Source organism: Anas acuta, chromosome 5, assembly GCF_963932015.1.
Source record: "Anas acuta chromosome 5, bAnaAcu1.1, whole genome shotgun sequence".
Taxonomy (NCBI): Eukaryota; Metazoa; Chordata; class Aves; order Anseriformes; family Anatidae; genus Anas; species Anas acuta.
This window is the reverse complement of record NC_088983.1, coordinates 34,036,460-34,055,525: the sequence shown is the minus strand read 5'-3', so window position 1 is coordinate 34,055,525 and position 19,066 is coordinate 34,036,460. Positions and strand designations below refer to the sequence as shown.

The following is a 19,066-nucleotide window of genomic DNA, read 5'->3' as shown; positions in this document are numbered from 1 at the left end:
ACAGCGTCTGAGGTAATGGAGAAACTGAAATACAAACAAGAACACAGTAGCACAATGAAGACTTGTACTTACTAATTAGCTTCATCAACTTACTGATACTATCTTGCCGCTTTTTCTGTGACCTCTTCTTATTCCCCTCCCTTGTATCTGACTGATTCTGGTAGATGTCTCTGCAAGGCTCCTGACGGTAGAAATTTGTCTTTATTTCTCCTGAGTACTTGTAAGGGTTGAAAGGGAGGGGGACAGGACCTATGTGTGCTTTTGGATGCTGACTAAAGTAAGTGAAAAAAGAACATTGCAGTATACCAGAAGGTTATGGAGAAAATTAGTACCACTGAGGAGAAACACATGGTCCCGCTTTAATCTAATGGGTGTCTGAATGGATGCAAAAAGGAGAAGTTCTTGGTTGGATAAACTCTAGATTTTCAAAAGGTAATCTTAAGGAAAAAACAAACAAACAAAAAATCAACAGGTGATTGGTGATTGCAAAGTTGTTGATTTTACTTTTGCAAAAAATGTAACTTTAATCTTTCCAAGGATAGCCTAATATTGCTGGTTTTCTTTAATAATAGTCTTATAATAACATGAAAAGCATGAAAGCATCAATGTGCTGCAAGAAGTTAGTCAACTCACTCAGCTAAACTATTTTTGTAAAACTTTTTTTATTGGGAAAAATATATGTTGTTTAAGTAGTTTTGCTTTTTATGATGTAGCACTTGAAATCACGCCTTATGCAGCTTATGTAAGAAATGATATTTCAGAGCCAAATCTCAGTGTCAAAACCAGATATTCAAATACAAGTAACATTGCTGTTTTAAGTTGTCAGAAATACTAGTTTGACCTAAGATTATTGACCCACCTGTTGTCTTCAGATAATGGATATATTCAAAAAGCTACAGACAGTTAATTGTGGTTTGAGTTTATCCTTTTATTTTATCTCTCTTTCTTATGTATTTTCTTCCTTTTCCACTAATGACTTCTGTCAAGTCTGCTGTGTGTTTCCATCTCTGAGGCCTGTTAGCTCCCTGTTTTTTTGCATGGCCTTTTCCAGCTGTCTGCATTTGGGCGATGCCTGCATCAAAATACTACAGCATTGTTCAGCTGAAATAATGGTGCTCCTCTTCCTGTAAGATAGCTTCAGACACATCTCAGTGATACTAAACTGGGCTTTCTTTGAGATAGTGGTAAGAGAAAAAAAACAGAGATGAAAACTCAGTCATCAGAATCTTGCAAATTTATGAAAGCTACTTCATGTTGTTCATGTTAGTGATATATGCTTTTGTAATGATTGTTGTTGTCAAATGTATTTTCTTTGTCACTTTTGTGCATCCACTGTGCTTCCACAAAATGTTTGGTTTAACACAATGTGTCCTTTAGGCAAATTTTAGGAAAATTTTAAAAATCACTACTTTATTCAGTAGTACCTCACTGTTACATTTTTAACTAAATTTCTGGGGATGATAGCTTTTTCTGTTGGCCACTGGTGTTTTGCAAGCTTTGCAGATGCTAGGTTGCACAGTGTTCTTGTCAGTATGGTCTTCAATCACTACCTGGTAAGAAGATTAAACTCTTATGCAAATCTTTTAAAGGCAGTTTGTAATGAAGGGCAGTAGAGTTTTTTTTCAATCACGAATTATCCCAGAAGCATCAGAGTTTGGACTGCAGGTTTGGCTAGCCAGTAACTAGAAGTTAAGCTTTTTTTTTTTTTTCTTTTTAGAATGGTGCATATGTGGCCCATTTTGTCAGCTCTTGCAACATTTGGAATTTTATCATCACTTAGATAATACAGTTCATATGGTTCTGAGTTTTGCATGGCTTTCTACTGTTTTCCTTTTGTTTTGATATGTGTTATTTAAAATGCCCTCCAGTTTTCTTTTTTGGCCGCCATACATGTTTAAAAACAAAATGGCATTCATTAAGGACTTCAAAAACTTTTTTCCTTTTTTTTTTAATTTCACTTCAGTCTTTCTAAAAGCTAATACATAAAGAGGGCAAGGGACAATATACATGTGAGCTAGAGCTCATGCTAATGTTTTGGTTTTTGTTTTTTTTCCCCTCCTTGCCTGCAGATTCCTGTGTTCTCAATTGCCTAACCAGGTGCTGAAGAGTATCAGCATTATTGACAGCCCAGGCATCCTCTCTGGAGAGAAGCAGCGCATCAGCAGAGGTGAGTTGCAGGAGCTGAAAATAACTGAGCACACTGACTATCAAAAATGGTCTTAAATCTCCTCCTTCTGCTTCTCTGGTTTGGATTCCAGCTCCCTTTCTCCTCCACCAAAAAAAAAAAAGTCTTTCTCCTTCTCCACTTGAAGGGAAAGTAATGCTTGGCAGCATTCAAGTACCTGCTGTCCCTTCTTTAACAGTACGGAAGTGAACACGAAATATGCAGAAAACTGAGACATTGTGTTAATCAGACAGTGAAAAAGCGAGCACTTGTGTGACAAAATTCAGTGCTGACAGGGATTGTCAAGGAAGTTCTAACCTTGCTGTGTGGGACACAGTTGTGTTTCACTCTGGGGTTAGGTTTCACTGGTAGTTGTGTGTTGCTTAAAAGACTGTGGATCTTCACTGCCATCTAGAATTGCTCTTGTGACTTAACAGAATATACCGCTGTCGTTTCTTTATTGTTCTGAAACTCTATTTCTTGATGGTATTTGCTTTATCAAGTCTTTTTATGGCCTAATTGACCTGCCCTTACATACAGTAGACTTTCACCTAGACAGTGCTGAGTCATAACCTTAAGCTTTCCTTATCTGTTAACAAGGTTTTAACTTGACTAGTTTGCATTTCACCAAAGTGTTTTTCAATGTGTTAGGGATTTTTCTTGAATACATATCTTGGTATAGTTCTGATATCAAAAATGTGATTCTGCTGTATGATGTTGAGCTTTAACCAGTATGGCTGTACCAATATGGCACAACCACAAGGCTTTAGGAGACCAACTTGCAGTGCTCTGTTCTCAGTACCCCAAGTTTGCAGGGCAATTGCTGCTGAGGTTTAAGGTTTCATATAGATAGATGCCAGTGTTCCTGGTGCACCTGCAAGTTGCTGTATAGAGCTATTGCATGCACTTATTGTACACTGTTATGATTAGGCAATACTGTGCTCACTCATGTTTGAAATATTTCATAGGTACGTTTCCTGTATATGAATTCCAGATTTCTTATGCAGTTCGAAAACAGGTGTTTTTGTAGAGAGCAAACTTGATGTATCCTGTGATGCTGCACTGCAGGGCCTGTCTGAATGGCTTTTGGAAGGACTTCAACATACGCTACAAGCCTAATTTAGTACGTTTTGAAGTTTGAGTTGTTCAGAGGCCCTGTTTAAATCACTGTGTACAAACATAAGCAGGATTCTACAGGATGTTTTCTGTTTTACTTAAATGTTTCTCCACTAGAGAAAGTTTTGTTCCGAACTGTAACAAGGTTACAGCTTGTAGGCTTCACTGTTGGAGCTGTCATTTCCTTTCACTGGAGGTGATTAGATGTAAACATGGGGAGTCTTTACTTGCCAGGAAAGGTCTAAAAATACTGGGTGATTCTTTAGTAGAATTTCTTTTCTGACAGCTTAAGATTTTTGTATTTCAAAATTTTACATTTTTTTTGTTTAAATTTTCAGTATATTTCTGTTTCATTTTAGACTTGAGTTTTTCTTATGAAACTTAATGCTGTTTTCTAAGGGGTATATGTAAGGTGAGATTTTTTCATAATGCAGTAATGGAATGTGACATGAAATAACACCCAATAAATATTATTACTTGCTTTCTATTCTGCATATTGCTGGTGTCTATTCTTATCTGAGTCTTTCAGTTACATTTCTAGAGAATTAATGGAAGTTTACAGGACCTCAGCTTTCACCCCTTTCACCTAGTAAAAGACTGGAAGAAAGTAAAGGCACTGCAGAAATGCAGAGCTTCCCGGGTGTTCTATTTAGAGCTCTGTAAAGCTGGCAAGGTGTCCGTAGATGAAGGAGCTGATCATTTTCTAAAGGAGCAAAAATGTACACTTAGAACAGTATTCAAAGCTGTCTTTCTTCTGACACACCTTTCCTGCTCCTGTTGTCAGTGGGAGAATGTGCCAGAGGCTTCCTGCCCATCAGCTCACTGCCTGTGTAAGTGGCTCGACGGGAATGTGCAAATGCGTGCTGGCATTGTCCCCTCAGACAATAGCTGTCCCTGTGCTGCTGCTGCCCTATGAGTGCACCAGAAGGTTCAGCAGCATCACTGGTGACATTCACAAAGCAGATTGCAGACATAAACGTGTGTGTGGTCTGCAAGGTTTGGAAAGAATGATGAGTGTGAGGAGAGGAGGAAGGTGAAGCAATGGCTAGCAGGGTATGGGGAGGAACTGATTTGAGAAAGGGAGGAGAATTTGATTCATGACTGTTGGAATGACTGTAGGATTAAAGAAATTATTCAGAAAATGTGGTGACCTTTCTTCTTGCAGTGTTCAAGGACCACGCCTTGATAATTTTACTGCAAATGTCAACATAAATGCTTGGTGACAGGAAAGGAAATGTACATTCCTCTTTCCCCTGGGAAACTAACTGCTACTGAACCTGAAGGCAAGGGTTTAAGGAAGCATGGGAAAAAGATCAGAAAAAAATGCAGAACGTTGCTCACCTTGCATTTTTTTAGAACCAGAATTATTAAGCACTGTTAATTTTCTCAGTTTAGTCAGGCTTGTGAAAATGTTGTTGGGAATTATCAAAGGTGACGTACATAGTTATAGTATTGTGTCAGGCTTTTCTTTCCAGTGAGGCACTGTCTGTTCTCTTTAGGACTACGCTGCCAACAAGAGTGCAGTAAAAGTGTCATATGAGAGTGCTGGATTGAGACAGGTTTTCATTGACATAACTGGAACCTTAACCCAGGATTGGAGTGCTTAAAAAGAATATTTAAAAAATGCTTCTTTGTGTAGGACCAAGCTGCATTTGAAAGAGTGGGGCAGTTTAGATGCTTGCCTGTTGCGCAACAAGAAAAGAACAGCAGACTTTTTTGGGGGGAATAGCTGTTCTTGTCCAGGTCCCAAATGTGTGTGTTCGTAGCCTTGTTTTTATAGTTGTTTTTATGGTAGTTGTACTGCACCAGTGGGTGGGATCGCTCCACACTCCGTCCACCCCTGCTTCATGAACTAAGTGAGTAATTGTTCTCTGGACTTGGCAGCTCCTCGTTGCAGCACTCATCCAAGAGGTAGCTCACTGCTGCAGTAACACCAGCCCCAGGGGTGGAAGAAGTGGACAGTCTGCCTGTCCCTCTTTGCAGAGGGTGGGTGGAACCCATCAAGTCTCCCTGATTATTTTCTGAATTGCAGATTTGGGAGATGGTATTAGGGCAAGTTGGAAATCATTTACCTTAGGCCCCAAAGGGAAAGTCTATCATTTGTCTAAATCTTTATTATTGACTGACACAGAAAATAGACCCGTGCTTGTAAAGATGATTGCGTAGTTTTATCTTTGAGTAGAGCTGGTGGCTGTCATGTGCTGGACTGGTACTTTGCCCTGGGCCAGTAACACATGAGAGTTCATAATCATTGTTCTCATCAGTGGTTGTAGAGCTGGTAACCTTGCACAGTCTCTCATCAGCTTTTTCATATCGTTGTTTTCTTTTGCTCTCGTCTGGCTCCCTGTTGAGCCCCTTACTGATGCCCAACCTTTGTGCCTGTGCTGGAGGCAATTGCTGCCTCCTTCCTTGCAGCTCAGGATGAGCTCACAGAGTTCTTCAGTGCTGCTGGTGGAGATTGCTGCTCTTCGTCCTTTAGCTGAGTATGAGGGTGACTTGTGACTTTCTAATATGTACTTGTAAATAGACTTCATAATTCCTGAGACAGATAGTAGCTGACAGTAGCTGTGGAGACAAACCCTTGAAGAAGTAGCAACAGTAGGGCAGCAAAAGGCTGAGAAGCATCAACACCGATTTATTCTTTTTGGTCATGTTTTCCATACTCATCTGTGTTGAACTAGTACTGCTCAATTTTGAAAATCCAGCTCCATGCATGTGCATTGTAACCCAGTGCTCTTCTATGCTTCCATTAAAGAGCATGGCTTTGACTGATGGAATAGATGCTGTGTTGCACTCTCTGGAACAGGACAGAAAAATCATGAAGTCAACCATGTGGAAACCCTTGGCTGAAATATTGAAGTGCATATTGCTGCCCTGTAGTTCAGATACACTCAATACTCTAACTGCTGAATCTATGAAAATGGATTCACTTGTAATTGCAAGTTTTCATTAAAATTAATAGATTATCAGATCTTAGTTATTAAATTGTCTTTTTCTTACAAATTTTAAGCAAGCAGGTTTTTCTTCCCAGACCAAATGCTTCATTAATTTTTATTTCATTCATATTAAAAGAAATGTGTTTGTTTACATATTCTTACTGAATATGCAAATTGTTTGTAGTTCAAAATCCATCAAATGCATGGTGGGAATTTATATATATATATATATATATATATTATATTATATATTTATTTATTTAGCCAGCCTTTTAAGTCCACTTTGTACCATTAGTGGGAAACTTACTTGAATTTAACTAGTTTCATTTTACAATTTTACATATTTAATTTCAAGCAGATTTCCTTCGATATGTATGAAGTCCAGAACAGGTTGTTGCATAGTTCAGATATGTGCAGTGATGCTACTGTGTTGTACAGAGAAGTGGCATAAGACTTTTTTCTCCCTTTCTTTACTGCTAAATTCTTACAGAGATAAATTATAGTGATTCATAGTGATTTTAATAAAATTATGTTAAGTGAGAAGAGCTCTCTTCCAGCTGTGTTTTGTGCAGCTCTCCTCCTTGCCCCCTACTTTTCATCTCTTGGTCATCTCTTCTAGACCTGGTCGCAGAAAAGAATGTAGAAAATCTGGATAGGACAGGGGTTTTGCACTTCTTACAAAACATTTGTTTTAATGGGAAAGGTGGTGGTTTTGTTGTTGGTAGTGGTGGTGGTGTTTAGCCAGTTAATAAGTCTGACCTGCATCCTTTTGAGTCCTAATAATACCTTATTACCATTGCCTTCACCTTTCTGTTTGATGTGACTGTGCTGGATTTTAGTGGCAGTTGGTGGGAAGACAGGTAACTGGGGACATTTTCCTACTGTTAACTAGAAATTCCAGGTTTCATTTCATATGCTAATTGTCATTTATAAACAAAAGATTTAAGGCTGATTTTTTTCCTATGTTGATAAGCATGTAGAAGTATGCTTCATGAGAAATCTGGAATTCCCCATTTTCCCTATTTTTCTCCTTGTTTTCTAATAGAGCCTCACTAGGGCCAACAGAAAAAGCTGATTTGCTTTTGGGTTAAAGACCAACAACTTGAAGGTATAGTGAATAATGACTTGACTGAGCCAGCATTGTTTTAAGCAAAGCTAAGCAACTTCACAATGTCCCCTTATCCTTTTATTGAAACAGCATAAAAGATGCTGGGCAGAATGAGGAGTGGGGAAGAGGAGTTTTGCTTGTGTCTGGACAAGAAACATGTAGTATGCAGCTAATTGACTCATGTATGAGTAGTTTAAGTGGTTTTGTTTGCTGGGGGAGTGCAGGTCTAAAGGCTTGTATTACATGGTTCAGAATTGACCAACAATGCCCTGGAGAGTTCACTGGTGATAACTGAGCTTTCTTTGTTGTCAGTGCTTAAATATGGAGACAGAAGTGTAGTTTCTATTTGGGCTACTTTACAATAGTCCTTGCATTTTGACTGCTGCCTCTTTTAGTTTGTGTCTCTTTCTGAGAGGAAAAATAGGGCCAGAATATCATCTCCCAGTCAGACCTTGCTATTCTTTACTCAAACAAGTTGAGTCATGTGCATGCCAAGCCCAATGCCACATCATTTGTGGTGACTTTGCAGATTAAATGTGTCACTTCTGAATAAGAATTTCCTGAATACTGTTTGCTGTGTGAAGTAGGTTACCTTTTGCATTTAAAAAAGCATTCAGACAGGTGCTACAAAAAGATTTTTCCTCAGAACATCAAAAAGTCTCTTTCAGATGATCAGAAAGGTCTTGTGTTCTCTAATCTGTCACATCCTCAAAGCCATCAGCAACACGGACTCATTACTGGTAAATTGCATTCCCAAGTTTGCTGTGGCAGAAATAACAGCAAGTGTTGCAATGCGAAGAGATAAGAGTTTGGAAATGGTTTTATAATCCAAAAAATTTTGGTTGCTGATTTAGACTGGGGTGCTGCATTTGCAGCCTGTTATTACAGGCACACAGAGCTACCAAAGTGGCCAGTGTTAACAGTGAGAAGAGAGATTCTGGTAAGAGCCCCACAAAGCTTCTTAGCTTGCTCTCCGTGCTGAAGTCAGAACCCTCGGAAGAGGCAAACATGGGTGTGAGATGATATTTCGCAGCAACATGAAAGATAACAATGTAGATAATGGGTGGCAAGGTTCAGGAAAATCAAGGTCAGTAATCAAAATAAAAGGTGGTAATAATGAGACTTGTTTAAGGGCATGTAGGATACAGTTGTATTGACCTGTCCACAGATACTCTTCTTCAGGTGGTCTGTCTCCCCTTCTCCCCTCAGCAGATGCTATGATCCCCTTGTTCTGCACCCCCATCCCTACCTTCTGAGACTCACTGCTCCCAACAGGAGAACGGTAATAGTGTGTTCTTTCCTCAGGCTATGACTTCTGCCAAGTCCTCCAGTGGTTTGCAGAGAGGGTCGACCGCATCATCCTCCTCTTTGATGCCCATAAGCTGGATATATCTGATGAGTTTTCAGAGGCTATAAAGTCATTCCGGGGCCAGGATGACAAGATTCGAGTGGTGCTTAATAAGGCTGACCAGGTGGACACACAGCAGCTGATGAGGGTCTACGGTGCACTCATGTGGTCCTTGGGAAAGGTGATCAACACTCCAGAGGTGCTGAGGGTCTACATTGGCTCCTTCTGGTCCCATCCTCTCCGAAACACAGAGAATCGAAGACTCTTTGAGGCAGAGGCCCAGGATCTTTTCCAGGACATCCAGAGTCTCCCGCAGAAGGCCGCAGTGCGGAAGCTCAACGATCTCATTAAGAGGGCGAGACTCGCAAAGGTAAGAAAAGATGCCAAGTTAATCAAATGAGTGATCTCTTCTGTCTTTTTCAGTGTGTCCTTTCTCACCTTTCCCAATCTTTCCACTCATAAAATGTGTGGTTTTCAGTAAATGGATTGTATTGTCAGATTTATATGGAAGAGGTCGTAAAAGAAAATGGGAGGAAATAAAGACTTGTATTGGGATGCCTCCCTTACTTAGAGAAAGGCATCAGATCTTCTCAGGCCATTAGAACTATTGTTTGCTGAGAGGGGAGGTGTACAATTTTTTACGCTGCACAGTAAGATTAACTTAATGCTGCTTTTTGAAGATAAACCTTTTTTTTTTTTTTTTTTTTGTCACGTTCCTGGTGTTATGGTATTAAAAACTGCTATTAACTCAATCTGTTTTGTGTACATTTGTCAGCTTTTTATTTTCCTTCATTACAATTATTTTGGAAATGGAAAGGTATCCGATCGTTTTTAGGTGTTTTTATGTAACATAAAATAAAAACAGATAAAGGTGAATACAAAATACAGTACTCAAGGGGCTTGCTTATCAGTCAGGTCTGGAAGGGGAATAAACTGTTTATCTGCAGAACAGCAGCAATGTAATTCTTACAGTGTCATACTTCTGTCTTCTGCAGTGAACTTTAAGTTCTGAGTCAAAATTACAGCATTGTGTAGTATTTTCGTCCAATGTCTATACCTCTCTGCTCTGAATCCCTTCTAAAACATATGCAGCAACCCAAAACAAAAGCAAACTGTTAACTTGCCGTCAAATTTGGGTATTTTTGTTGTTGCGTGTTTGTGTTTGTTTTTTTTTTTTTTTTAGTACTGTGAGTCACTATCCCATTCTGATGAGAATTATTCTTATCTTTAAGAAACATATGTGCTCATTTGCAGGCCTTACACATGTGAAACTGTCAGTGTTTGTGAACTATAAACGTACTTTCCTGGTTTTGCTAGAAGAATTATTTTAAACATAAGACTATAAAATCACTTAAGATTATTTATAAACTCTATTAGAAATATCCCCGTTTCATAATTTCTGTCATTCTGGAGGACGTTCACATCTATCAGAAAATTTCATGGATTTATGCAGAAACTATGCTTCTTCATGCTGTCTGTTTTTATGTGCTCTGTAGAAATTTGAGTGTATCTGTAATTAAAATGCATGCATCCTCTTTAGATAGGAGGAAGTGGTGTTGAATGTGGATGGTCCATTTTTGCTTAGCTACTGTTCTGTTAAGTCAAGCGTGAAAGTTTGGATCTTAAGACATTCAAAGAAATATTGGTTACACCATTTCTAGTGAATAGTAAATGTATCTTCTTTTTTTTTTTTTTTTTTTTAACCCAGTAAGCTTCTAAATGAGTAAGTAAAGGACTGTGACCATACTTCCCTTGCATAGGTTATGTGTAAGGTTTTTCCAGAACAAAATAAGGCATGTTCTGTGGTGTTTTGGTGGTAGTTAATTATTGTACACATCACCATATCTGCATAATCATGTTTTTCTACTGCTTCTCTTTTGTGGTAATCTCTTCACCCATTACTCAAAATTTCACCTTTTTTATATTCTATGGTACGATAATGATAGACATTCTTAATTTTATATTTTTCGTGTGAAAACTGTGTCTGGGAAACAGCTGCATCTTTTTGTTTGTTTGTTTTTTAAATAAAGAAAGGTTTGAGTTCTTTAAAGGACTCATCCTGTTACAGAGGTCATTTGACTTCGGTGGTCCTTCCTGGGTCAGAGCTGAAGAAGGCATGTTAATTACTTCAAGTTGTAATGGATATATGTGCATTGCTTCTAAAAGAAGCCTGACCTAGCGCTTCCCTCCCTTGTGCAGCATAAGTATCTGTGCCTACACAATGAATGGAATAAATTAATTCACCCCAGTGAGAGCAAATGCAGCCCACAGTTTCTGTCCTGGACCAGCTCACTTGCTGTGTGGCCACACAGATCCCTTTTGTTGGCGAAAGGCAGTGGGAGGGTGGCAAGGGAAGAGATGAATGGTTTGAGAGTAAGGGTGGAAGGAGAGTACATGGGCAGGGTGGATACTTTGATGGCAGTGTTGGTTTATCTTGATCACAGCAAATGAAAATATCAAAGAGGACTGCAAGTATTGATGTGTTTTAGGGCTTGTCATCCTAAATGAATGCCTTCCCTAATATTCTAGAATGGCTCTGCTTTTCTCCCAAGGCTTTGCAGAGCAGCCAAGGCATTGCTGTTACTATAGCATACTAACTGCTGTATCATCCTTTTGTGGCTACATAAATATCGACTATTTGCTCACTTCTCTAGGAGTAAAAAGGTAGGAATGCCTTGTCACTTGAGTTAGATAGCCCTGCCACTTAACATGCTGGGATTACTCAAGCCATTATCCCATTGTTTCCCTCAATAACTGGCAAGACAAGTAGAGTCGAAACTCTCCACCACTGAGACAGAGAGACTAGTACAGCTGATTTTTTCTGCGTGATCCAGATATGTAAGTGAAAGGACAGCATTTTAGGACCTTGCTTTTGCTCTCACTGTTAGTACCAATACAGTAGTGTACAATGCTCCTTCTTAAACTGTGCTTTTTTTCTTCCCAAGTGCATTTTTTTTTTAATGCAGTTGCTTTCTCTCAGCTTCTCAAAGGATTACTGAAAGCAGCAAAAGTTGGTTGACACCTCTTTCTGTTAATATGAGGTTCCACAAACAATTGTTGGTAATATGTTGTCCTTCAAATGACTTACTTTTTGAGATGAGTTTATCCATTCTGCTTCTTTTTATGATGTGGGTGAAGAACACTAATGCTGTTAAGCTTATATGAGCAGTAGTATTGATTTAAGCTTTGCTTCTTCTTAGGTACATGCTTATATCATCAGCTACCTGAAAAAAGAAATGCCCTCTGTTTTTGGAAAAGAGAACAAGAAGAAGGAACTGATCAGCAGGTTACCTGAGATCTATGGCCAGCTGCAAAGAGAATATCATATCTCAGCAGGGGACTTCCCTGAAGTCAAAAAAATGCAGGTAAAACAATAGATTACAGTTCCACTGAAATAATACTAATTTTCTGACATGATTGACAAATTAGAAAAGACAGAACAGAGAGACTCAGCATTCTAGTTTGAAGTCTTTGGGCAAATGGCAAAAGAGCAGAAGTGACAGCCACTGGTGTTATCATGACTTGAAAGCAGTGAAGATGATTGGTAATTTCCTTAACGTGTGTGTCCATCCCCAGAAGACTGCAGAAATTGCCATAAGGAATCTGACCTTCTGTTCTTTTACTCAATATTTGATTCCTATTAGCAGATAGTACTAAATGTTTTAGAAGATGGTGCAAATAAAATGTTAGAGGGCTCGTATGGGCTAAGCTGTTTCTTGATCTGCGTCCTAAATGTGGGTATTTATATCACTTCTGTAATTCTGTCAGATATTTGGGTAGGTGAAGATGCCCATAGTCACACATCAGTCATATTTACCCTTCTTTTTTCTTGTTCTTAGTGATGCTGTTTGCCATTGAGTAACAAAGGCAATAGATTAACTGAAAAGTCCAGCTTTAAGCTCTCGCTTCTGAAAACCCCAATTTTCTTTTTTTTTCCCTGTCCTTTAGAGATGTATTCTGTGAAGAAAAATTAGTTCTCAATTTATACTTTTATTCTTAAGTTTTTAGTATCTCTTACCTCTTGTTTCTTTTTTGAACTCTGAAAATCTTACTACCTGCTTTTTGTCACTTGCTTTAGGGAACGACAGCCATGCTGTGTTAGCCATGCTTTTCAATTTATTCCTCAAGCCTCAATTTGCAATCTTTTGATCTCAGATCATAGGCTTCTTGAATGATATTTGAATTAGAAGATATTCGGTCTTCCAAGTTGATGTACTTGAGAGATCAGGAACATGCAGTTTGGTTTGACCTTGACTAGTCAAGCATGTGATGGAGAATGTTTTTTCAGATTGATATTTGTACATTATTCTGACAATTTATGTGGCATATTCACACTGCTAATCATAAAGAGTGATGACTAGCTGTTTTCATTAACCTAACCTATCTATAGGGATGCACATGTTTATTTTACAGATTAAAATATTTAATTTAGGGATCAATTGTCTGCATGAGACAGTATTTTGTAGATTTAGTATAAGATCTGTTATATCTAGATTTTCACAAGCAGGATTGTTGAGGAAGGATTTCATGAAGTTAGGTTTTAGAAAGGGATTTGCATGGAAAAGGTGCAGTTTTTCTTTCTTTACTTTGCCTCTTTTGCTTGTGATAGGAAAAGAGAGAATGAGTGACTTGTCAGTTTGGGTATTGAAACAAAATTTGCGCAGAACTTTCAAACTAATAATGTATATCACTAAGCCTCAGCAGCAGATGGCAGCAAATATATACAAGAGAGATCATTCACTTCTGTACTGAGGAAAAAACAGATAGCAAACTTGACCTTTACTTTCCACGTTATTGTATATCATAAACTTAGGCTGATCAGTTGCTGTAAATCAGGTGATGGTGCATAAACTTCACCTGAATGGAGTGATTGTTGTTCGTTGGCAATATTTCCTTTAAGAAATGCAAAGTTCTTTGTGCGTGAGTGAAGCAATTTTTAGTTCACATTTCTTGGTTTGTATCATTACAGTTCTGTTATGTAGGGGAGCAGCTCCCTGAAATAGATGGGACTTGTCAAAGCAGTTTAACACTGTTTTCTTTTTGTTTTTGTTTTGTCTGTTTCTACTGTAACTCTTCTTTCCTGGCTAGCCTTTTGCATGTAGAAATCAATAAATAATTGCCTAAACAAAATTTAATTTTTAATTTTTCTGACATAAAACATGCTTGGGCCTGTGTTGAAATAGCACATATCACCTAGTTAAAAATCTCACTGAGGTTAGTAGGAGTGTATACACAAGTTAATAACTCTATAAATGACTTGATGACTTCTGGCAGCACTGCTATAAAAAATGTTGCTGTTACCCTAGTTCAGTGTTTTTTTTTAATTATTATTGGTAAAGAACATTGCTTCATGACCTAGTTACAAACAAGAAGTTTAAAGTTAGCAAATACATTCAGGAGTTTGCAGGTCTCATCTCATTTTACAGATTAAACACTTGCAGAAGGGCTAGCAGGACTAAGGCCCTATTTGCATACTTTCTTTGATGTTTGGAAGAAAATCATCAAATGGAAAGTTGTTAGGTAACATCAACTGCCATGTTCTTATGCACTCTCATTTGGAAAACTGTTGTAAATGCAATTGAATAGAGGAATGCTGTTGCAAAATTGTCTTGGTATATCTGATCAATGTATTAGGTGTGATATGTAAGTATCCACCTTGCTTCTCCTTCAAGAGAATTTTGAGTTTCAATTTTGGGATCTATTTCAAAAGATTGTTTTCATTTGAAGCCCCTTCCTTAACCAATGTAACCCCAGACTAATCTAGTAGTAGGTTTCCCTGATCGTGGCAGGGGTGTTGAAATTAAATGATCTTTAAGGTCCCTTCCAACCCAAACCATTCTGTGATTCTAACCTTTTCAGTGTATTGAAAGTTTTTCTAACAGCTGTCACTGAAATGTTTGTATCTTTGACAGGAACAGTTGGAGACTTGTGACTTCACTAAATTTCACTCTTTGAAACCAAAGCTTATTGAAGCTGTGGATAATATGTTGGCCAACAAGATTGCCTCCCTGATGAGCCTGATCAGCCAGGAAGAAAGCAATATGCCCACAGAGTTGGTTCACGGTGGGGCATTTGATGGCACCATGGCAGGACCTTTCGGCCAGGGATATGGAGAAGGTGCAAAGGAAGGAGCTGATGAAGAAGAATGGGTTGTTGCCAAAGATAAACCTGCTTATGATGAGATTTTCTACACTTTGTCACCAATCAATGGCAAAATATCTGGGATCAATGCAAAGAAAGAGATGGTAACTTCCAAACTACCCAACAGTGTCTTGGGGAAGATCTGGAAACTCGCAGATTGTGATGGTGATGGGATGTTGGATGATGAGGAATTTGCATTAGCAAAACATCTCATCAAGATAAAACTGGATGGATATGAACTGCCTGGCACACTGCCTTCCCACCTGGTGCCACCATCTCACAGGAAACCTTTGCAGACAGCGGAGTGAAAAATATTAGAAGAGGATTTTGGATGTCTTTCAATGAATGTGTTGAAACTACCGAAATTTGAGTTTAGGCTTAAATCTTTAAACCTCACAGCCCATTTCACGCAAGTTACTGAAATTAGAAGCATAGTAGCAGGGAAACATTTTGTGTAGTAGTCCCTGCTGACCTTCACTGAGACATGCTTATCACAAGTGCCTTGTATAAATCTATCATAATGCGTGGATGGTAAGGTGAAAATGTTTCTGTAGTGTTGCTTCCATATCTTGCTGCCTCTACAGCCATAAAGCAGAAAAAAAAAAATGTATGAAATCACTGATCTTCACCAAACCTAAGCACTTAGCAACCACGGGTTACTCCAAACTATTTATTTTATTTAGTGCAAGGAAGCTCTAAATGTTATATTCACCGCCTATGAGAGGAACATTTTCTACACTGAAAGCATACTTTAGGCATCAAGTGAATGTCAACATTTCTATAGGTTAAGAAAAAGCAGATATAAAAAAGAAATTTATTTTTTTTCTATATTTTTGTTGTTCTTATTTAATTTGGGAGTAGAGAAAGACTAAAGTTGTGGCAAGCATATTAAGTGCTCAGAATATGAGCAGACTTGTTTATGAGCAGACTTATTTTAAAACTCTGGTGCTTATAGCTAGAAAGTACAAAATATTAAAATGATTCTTTCAGTCTGTCATCACTGTCTTATCTGAAGAGCTGCTGCTGCAGTTTTGTACAGCACTGTATACTCAGTATTATCTTTAAAAGAAATGAATCTCCTTTGTTCCTCGGATTTAGTGTTTCTTTTGAGGTTTCAGTTTAGCTGTGCTGCAAATTCCTGAATTTTTCAAAGTCGAAGCAGAATGTTTTCATAAGCTTAATGAAAAAAAAAAGTTTCCCTTGAAATAAAGCCTCATATAATATTCAGAAAAGGTGCATTGTTCAAATTCAGCATCTTCAAAGCATGTTGAATTGTCTTGAGAAATTTTCATGGGTATTTAATTTTTATTTACAGTTAATTATACAGGTATCTATGTTATCTTATACTTTTCATTTTAAAGAAAGGGTTTTTAGCTCTTTGTTTTGCCAACAGGTAGCTGACAACCACTGAAGAGAGATTTGATTGATATGGTGGCAGATTTGAAAGTTGGGGTCACCAACAGAAATCTTTACATATGACTGAAATAAGTCATAGACTGGTACCTTCAAATATTATGGCTTACTGCTGTTTCCAACTGACTTTACAAGTACCTTAAAAGAAGGTAATTTTACCTTAAAAGAAGGTATCTTTTTGGTCCTGTGAACCTGTCTTTTGGGGAGGGCCACTTCTTTTCTGAAATCAAACTTGGCAGTCAGTCAGTGTAGGTCTGTGCATATGAGCAAGAATTGACTTGTACTCCATTTGTACTATGAAATGCCCTACATATCAAAGGTACTGTAACTTCAGGCACTTTTTCTTTGAGACTCAATAAGTGTTAGCAGTAGTGCCTTCTGAGACAGAGCAAGCCAAAAAATGTTTTAGCATCTTTGCAGTGGGGGTAGGGAGGGAAGTAATTTGAGTGTTGTCTCTGAGTTAAGACTTCAGTCACATTTACGTGTTCAGATTTGTAGGTGATCTAAGAAGAGCCTCAACTTTTTCTTCAAATTGTGTGTTTTTTAGGTTGTCAGTTGGTTTTCATACTTCAGATCTTTCTGGACCTCTTATCTTTCTGCATCTTTTCTATTCTGATGTGAAATTACCATGAACTTTGCTAGGACTCTTCCATGTGAAAACAATGAAGCTATTTTAAGTAGTGACATAAAAACACCTTCACCTTGCCAGGCTTCCGGGCCTGTGTCAAGGATATCCTAGCATAGTTAATCAGTCTTGAGGACTTGCTTGCTTTGTCTTACTCTTAGTTTTTTCTCTTATAATTTAAGTGTACCAACTTTATTTCTGTTAGACCTATGATAGGGGCCAAATTAGCCTTAGTGCATCTCTGTGCACTTCTGTAGAGCTGTGAAACTTGACCAGGAGTCTACCTGTGTGACTGCATGTCTGCAGAGTAACCAATTCTCTAAGTAATTTATTTTTAGTTGAACAAAAAGTATTATATAGACTTCGCAAGAGGTGTTAAAAAAAAAAAAATAAGGCTGTTTATTTGTGGGTAGTTTCTGTAGTCGGTGACAAGTTTGTACACTAATCACAAACCAGAATAGCTTTGCAAAGAAAGCCACCAGAAGAAAGAAAACTTGTGTGTTGTGCCTAATGTAGAGTGGGCAAAGCTGAGAGGATCTTGGAAGCTGCTGATCTTCCAACTTTGTTGTATTTACCTTGCTCTTCTGCTGAACAGGGTTCCAGAGTGGGCCTGTGTTTGAATTCCCACCATGTGTAGCTTCCAGGAGCAATGCTCCAAATGTTTTGGAGCCATATGTCCCATGCCAGTAGAAATATCCTCCTGTAGAGGAGAGGAGCAGAATAGTTTCTCAGTGATTTATATTTTTTCTAGTTTTACCGGTAGTAAAATGGAGAATACAGCCTTTTTTTCAGACTCCATAAGAATGTGCTAACTTGGACTTAGAGGGGACAAATTGAAATGCATTATTTTGATAAGTTAAATATTTTCTTTAGATATAGTTGAAATGTTTTGCTCTTTTCCTGCAAGACTTAAAGAAGGGGAAAGGGAATGCACAAAGCATGTATAAGAGTAGAGGTGGATTCACTGTTGATGTGGAGGAATAGAAGCATTTCAGGACCAGCATGCAATGAATGCATATCTAGATATGTGGTGCAGTGCACTGGAATGTTAAGAGGTCATAATTAGCTGATAGAAATTCAAGTACATTTCATATGGACTTTAAACTGCAGTTTCATGTGCAGCTAAACTAATCTAGTAGAGTGCTGTTGCTCAGGGGAAGCAATCTGGATAATGCTCTGCTGAGTTATTGAGACAACATGTAAGGAGCATGAGGAGAGAAGGGAGCAGGATTACCTTCTCATGAAATTGTGCTGTGGGTAGTTACTGGGAACAGCAGTGTGAAGTAATCTTTTTTGTTCGTTTGATGTTGTTATTAATCTCTGCTCAACAAAGAACAAGATCTTGGATTAGTTGGCAGTTTTATGCCAAGGATTTTGATTACATTTGCTGAAGGATCATTCAAAACTGTCAAGAATTCATTCTGTGAAATTAGTGCTCATTGGTGTAGTCTGCTGCTGTAAACCAAAGTAGACACTGCTGCTTTTACGTCTTCTCTAGCTGTTCTGCAACAGTTTTAATTCCCAACTGAAATTTTATTCCCACAGAAATCCATTAGATTTTTGTTTGGAAGAAAAAATGTGAGACAACTGTTCAAAACCACACTACAGGACAGCAAGATCCTTTCAAAACTGTGACAGGTTGAAAATAGAGAGTTTACAGAGATCTTTAGGTCAGGGTGAGGTCCTTCTCCTTTGTTAAGAATGGTGTAAACTTTCATGCAATTTGGTATAAAAGCAGTGGTATCCAGTCCCTGATTTTTCAACATTATTTATCTCCAGTACTTGAAGGGCACACTATTTTTCTTCCCACTTTCTTCCCTTCACCATATGCACTCAGTTTGATGGCTCTTTGTATTGTTGGAATTCAAGCAGAGAATTTGAATTGTATGTTTTCTTGGGAATGTGTAACTTAGCATGGAGAGAATGAACATGAATTTTTTTGTACTTCACATACTCACCTTTTCTAATACTTTTGTTGAATACTGTGTTTTCCCTTTAAAGGCACTCAATTTATCTTTGAGGGAGTTTGATCTGTGCAGAGCGCTTCACTTTGTCCAGTTAGGCAAACAAAGCTGTAAGTTCATTATTGTTGCACTTTTTATTACACAATAAATTCCTTGCAGATACTGTAATATATTTTAATATGCTTTGTAATCATTTTTAGAAAGTGGTGATAAAAACTGCTGATTTAATAAACTAATATTGAACTACCTGA

At 38.1% G+C, this 19,066-nt stretch overlaps 1 protein-coding gene across 1 annotated transcript in view; it reads left to right on the top strand.

Annotated features, from left to right (window-relative positions):
- The window catches only part of EHD4 (EH domain containing 4), a 27,167-nt gene extending 8,101 nt beyond the window's left edge, over positions 1–19,066 (top strand). Inside the window, exons 3-6 of the mRNA XM_068683948.1 lie at positions 2,070–2,167; positions 8,630–9,042; positions 11,873–12,037; positions 14,585–19,066. Of these exons, the coding sequence (XP_068540049.1) occupies positions 2,070–2,167; positions 8,630–9,042; positions 11,873–12,037; positions 14,585–15,121 (1,213 nt within the window). The 3' untranslated portion in view covers positions 15,122–19,066. The remainder of the gene's footprint in view (positions 1–2,069; positions 2,168–8,629; positions 9,043–11,872; positions 12,038–14,584) is intronic.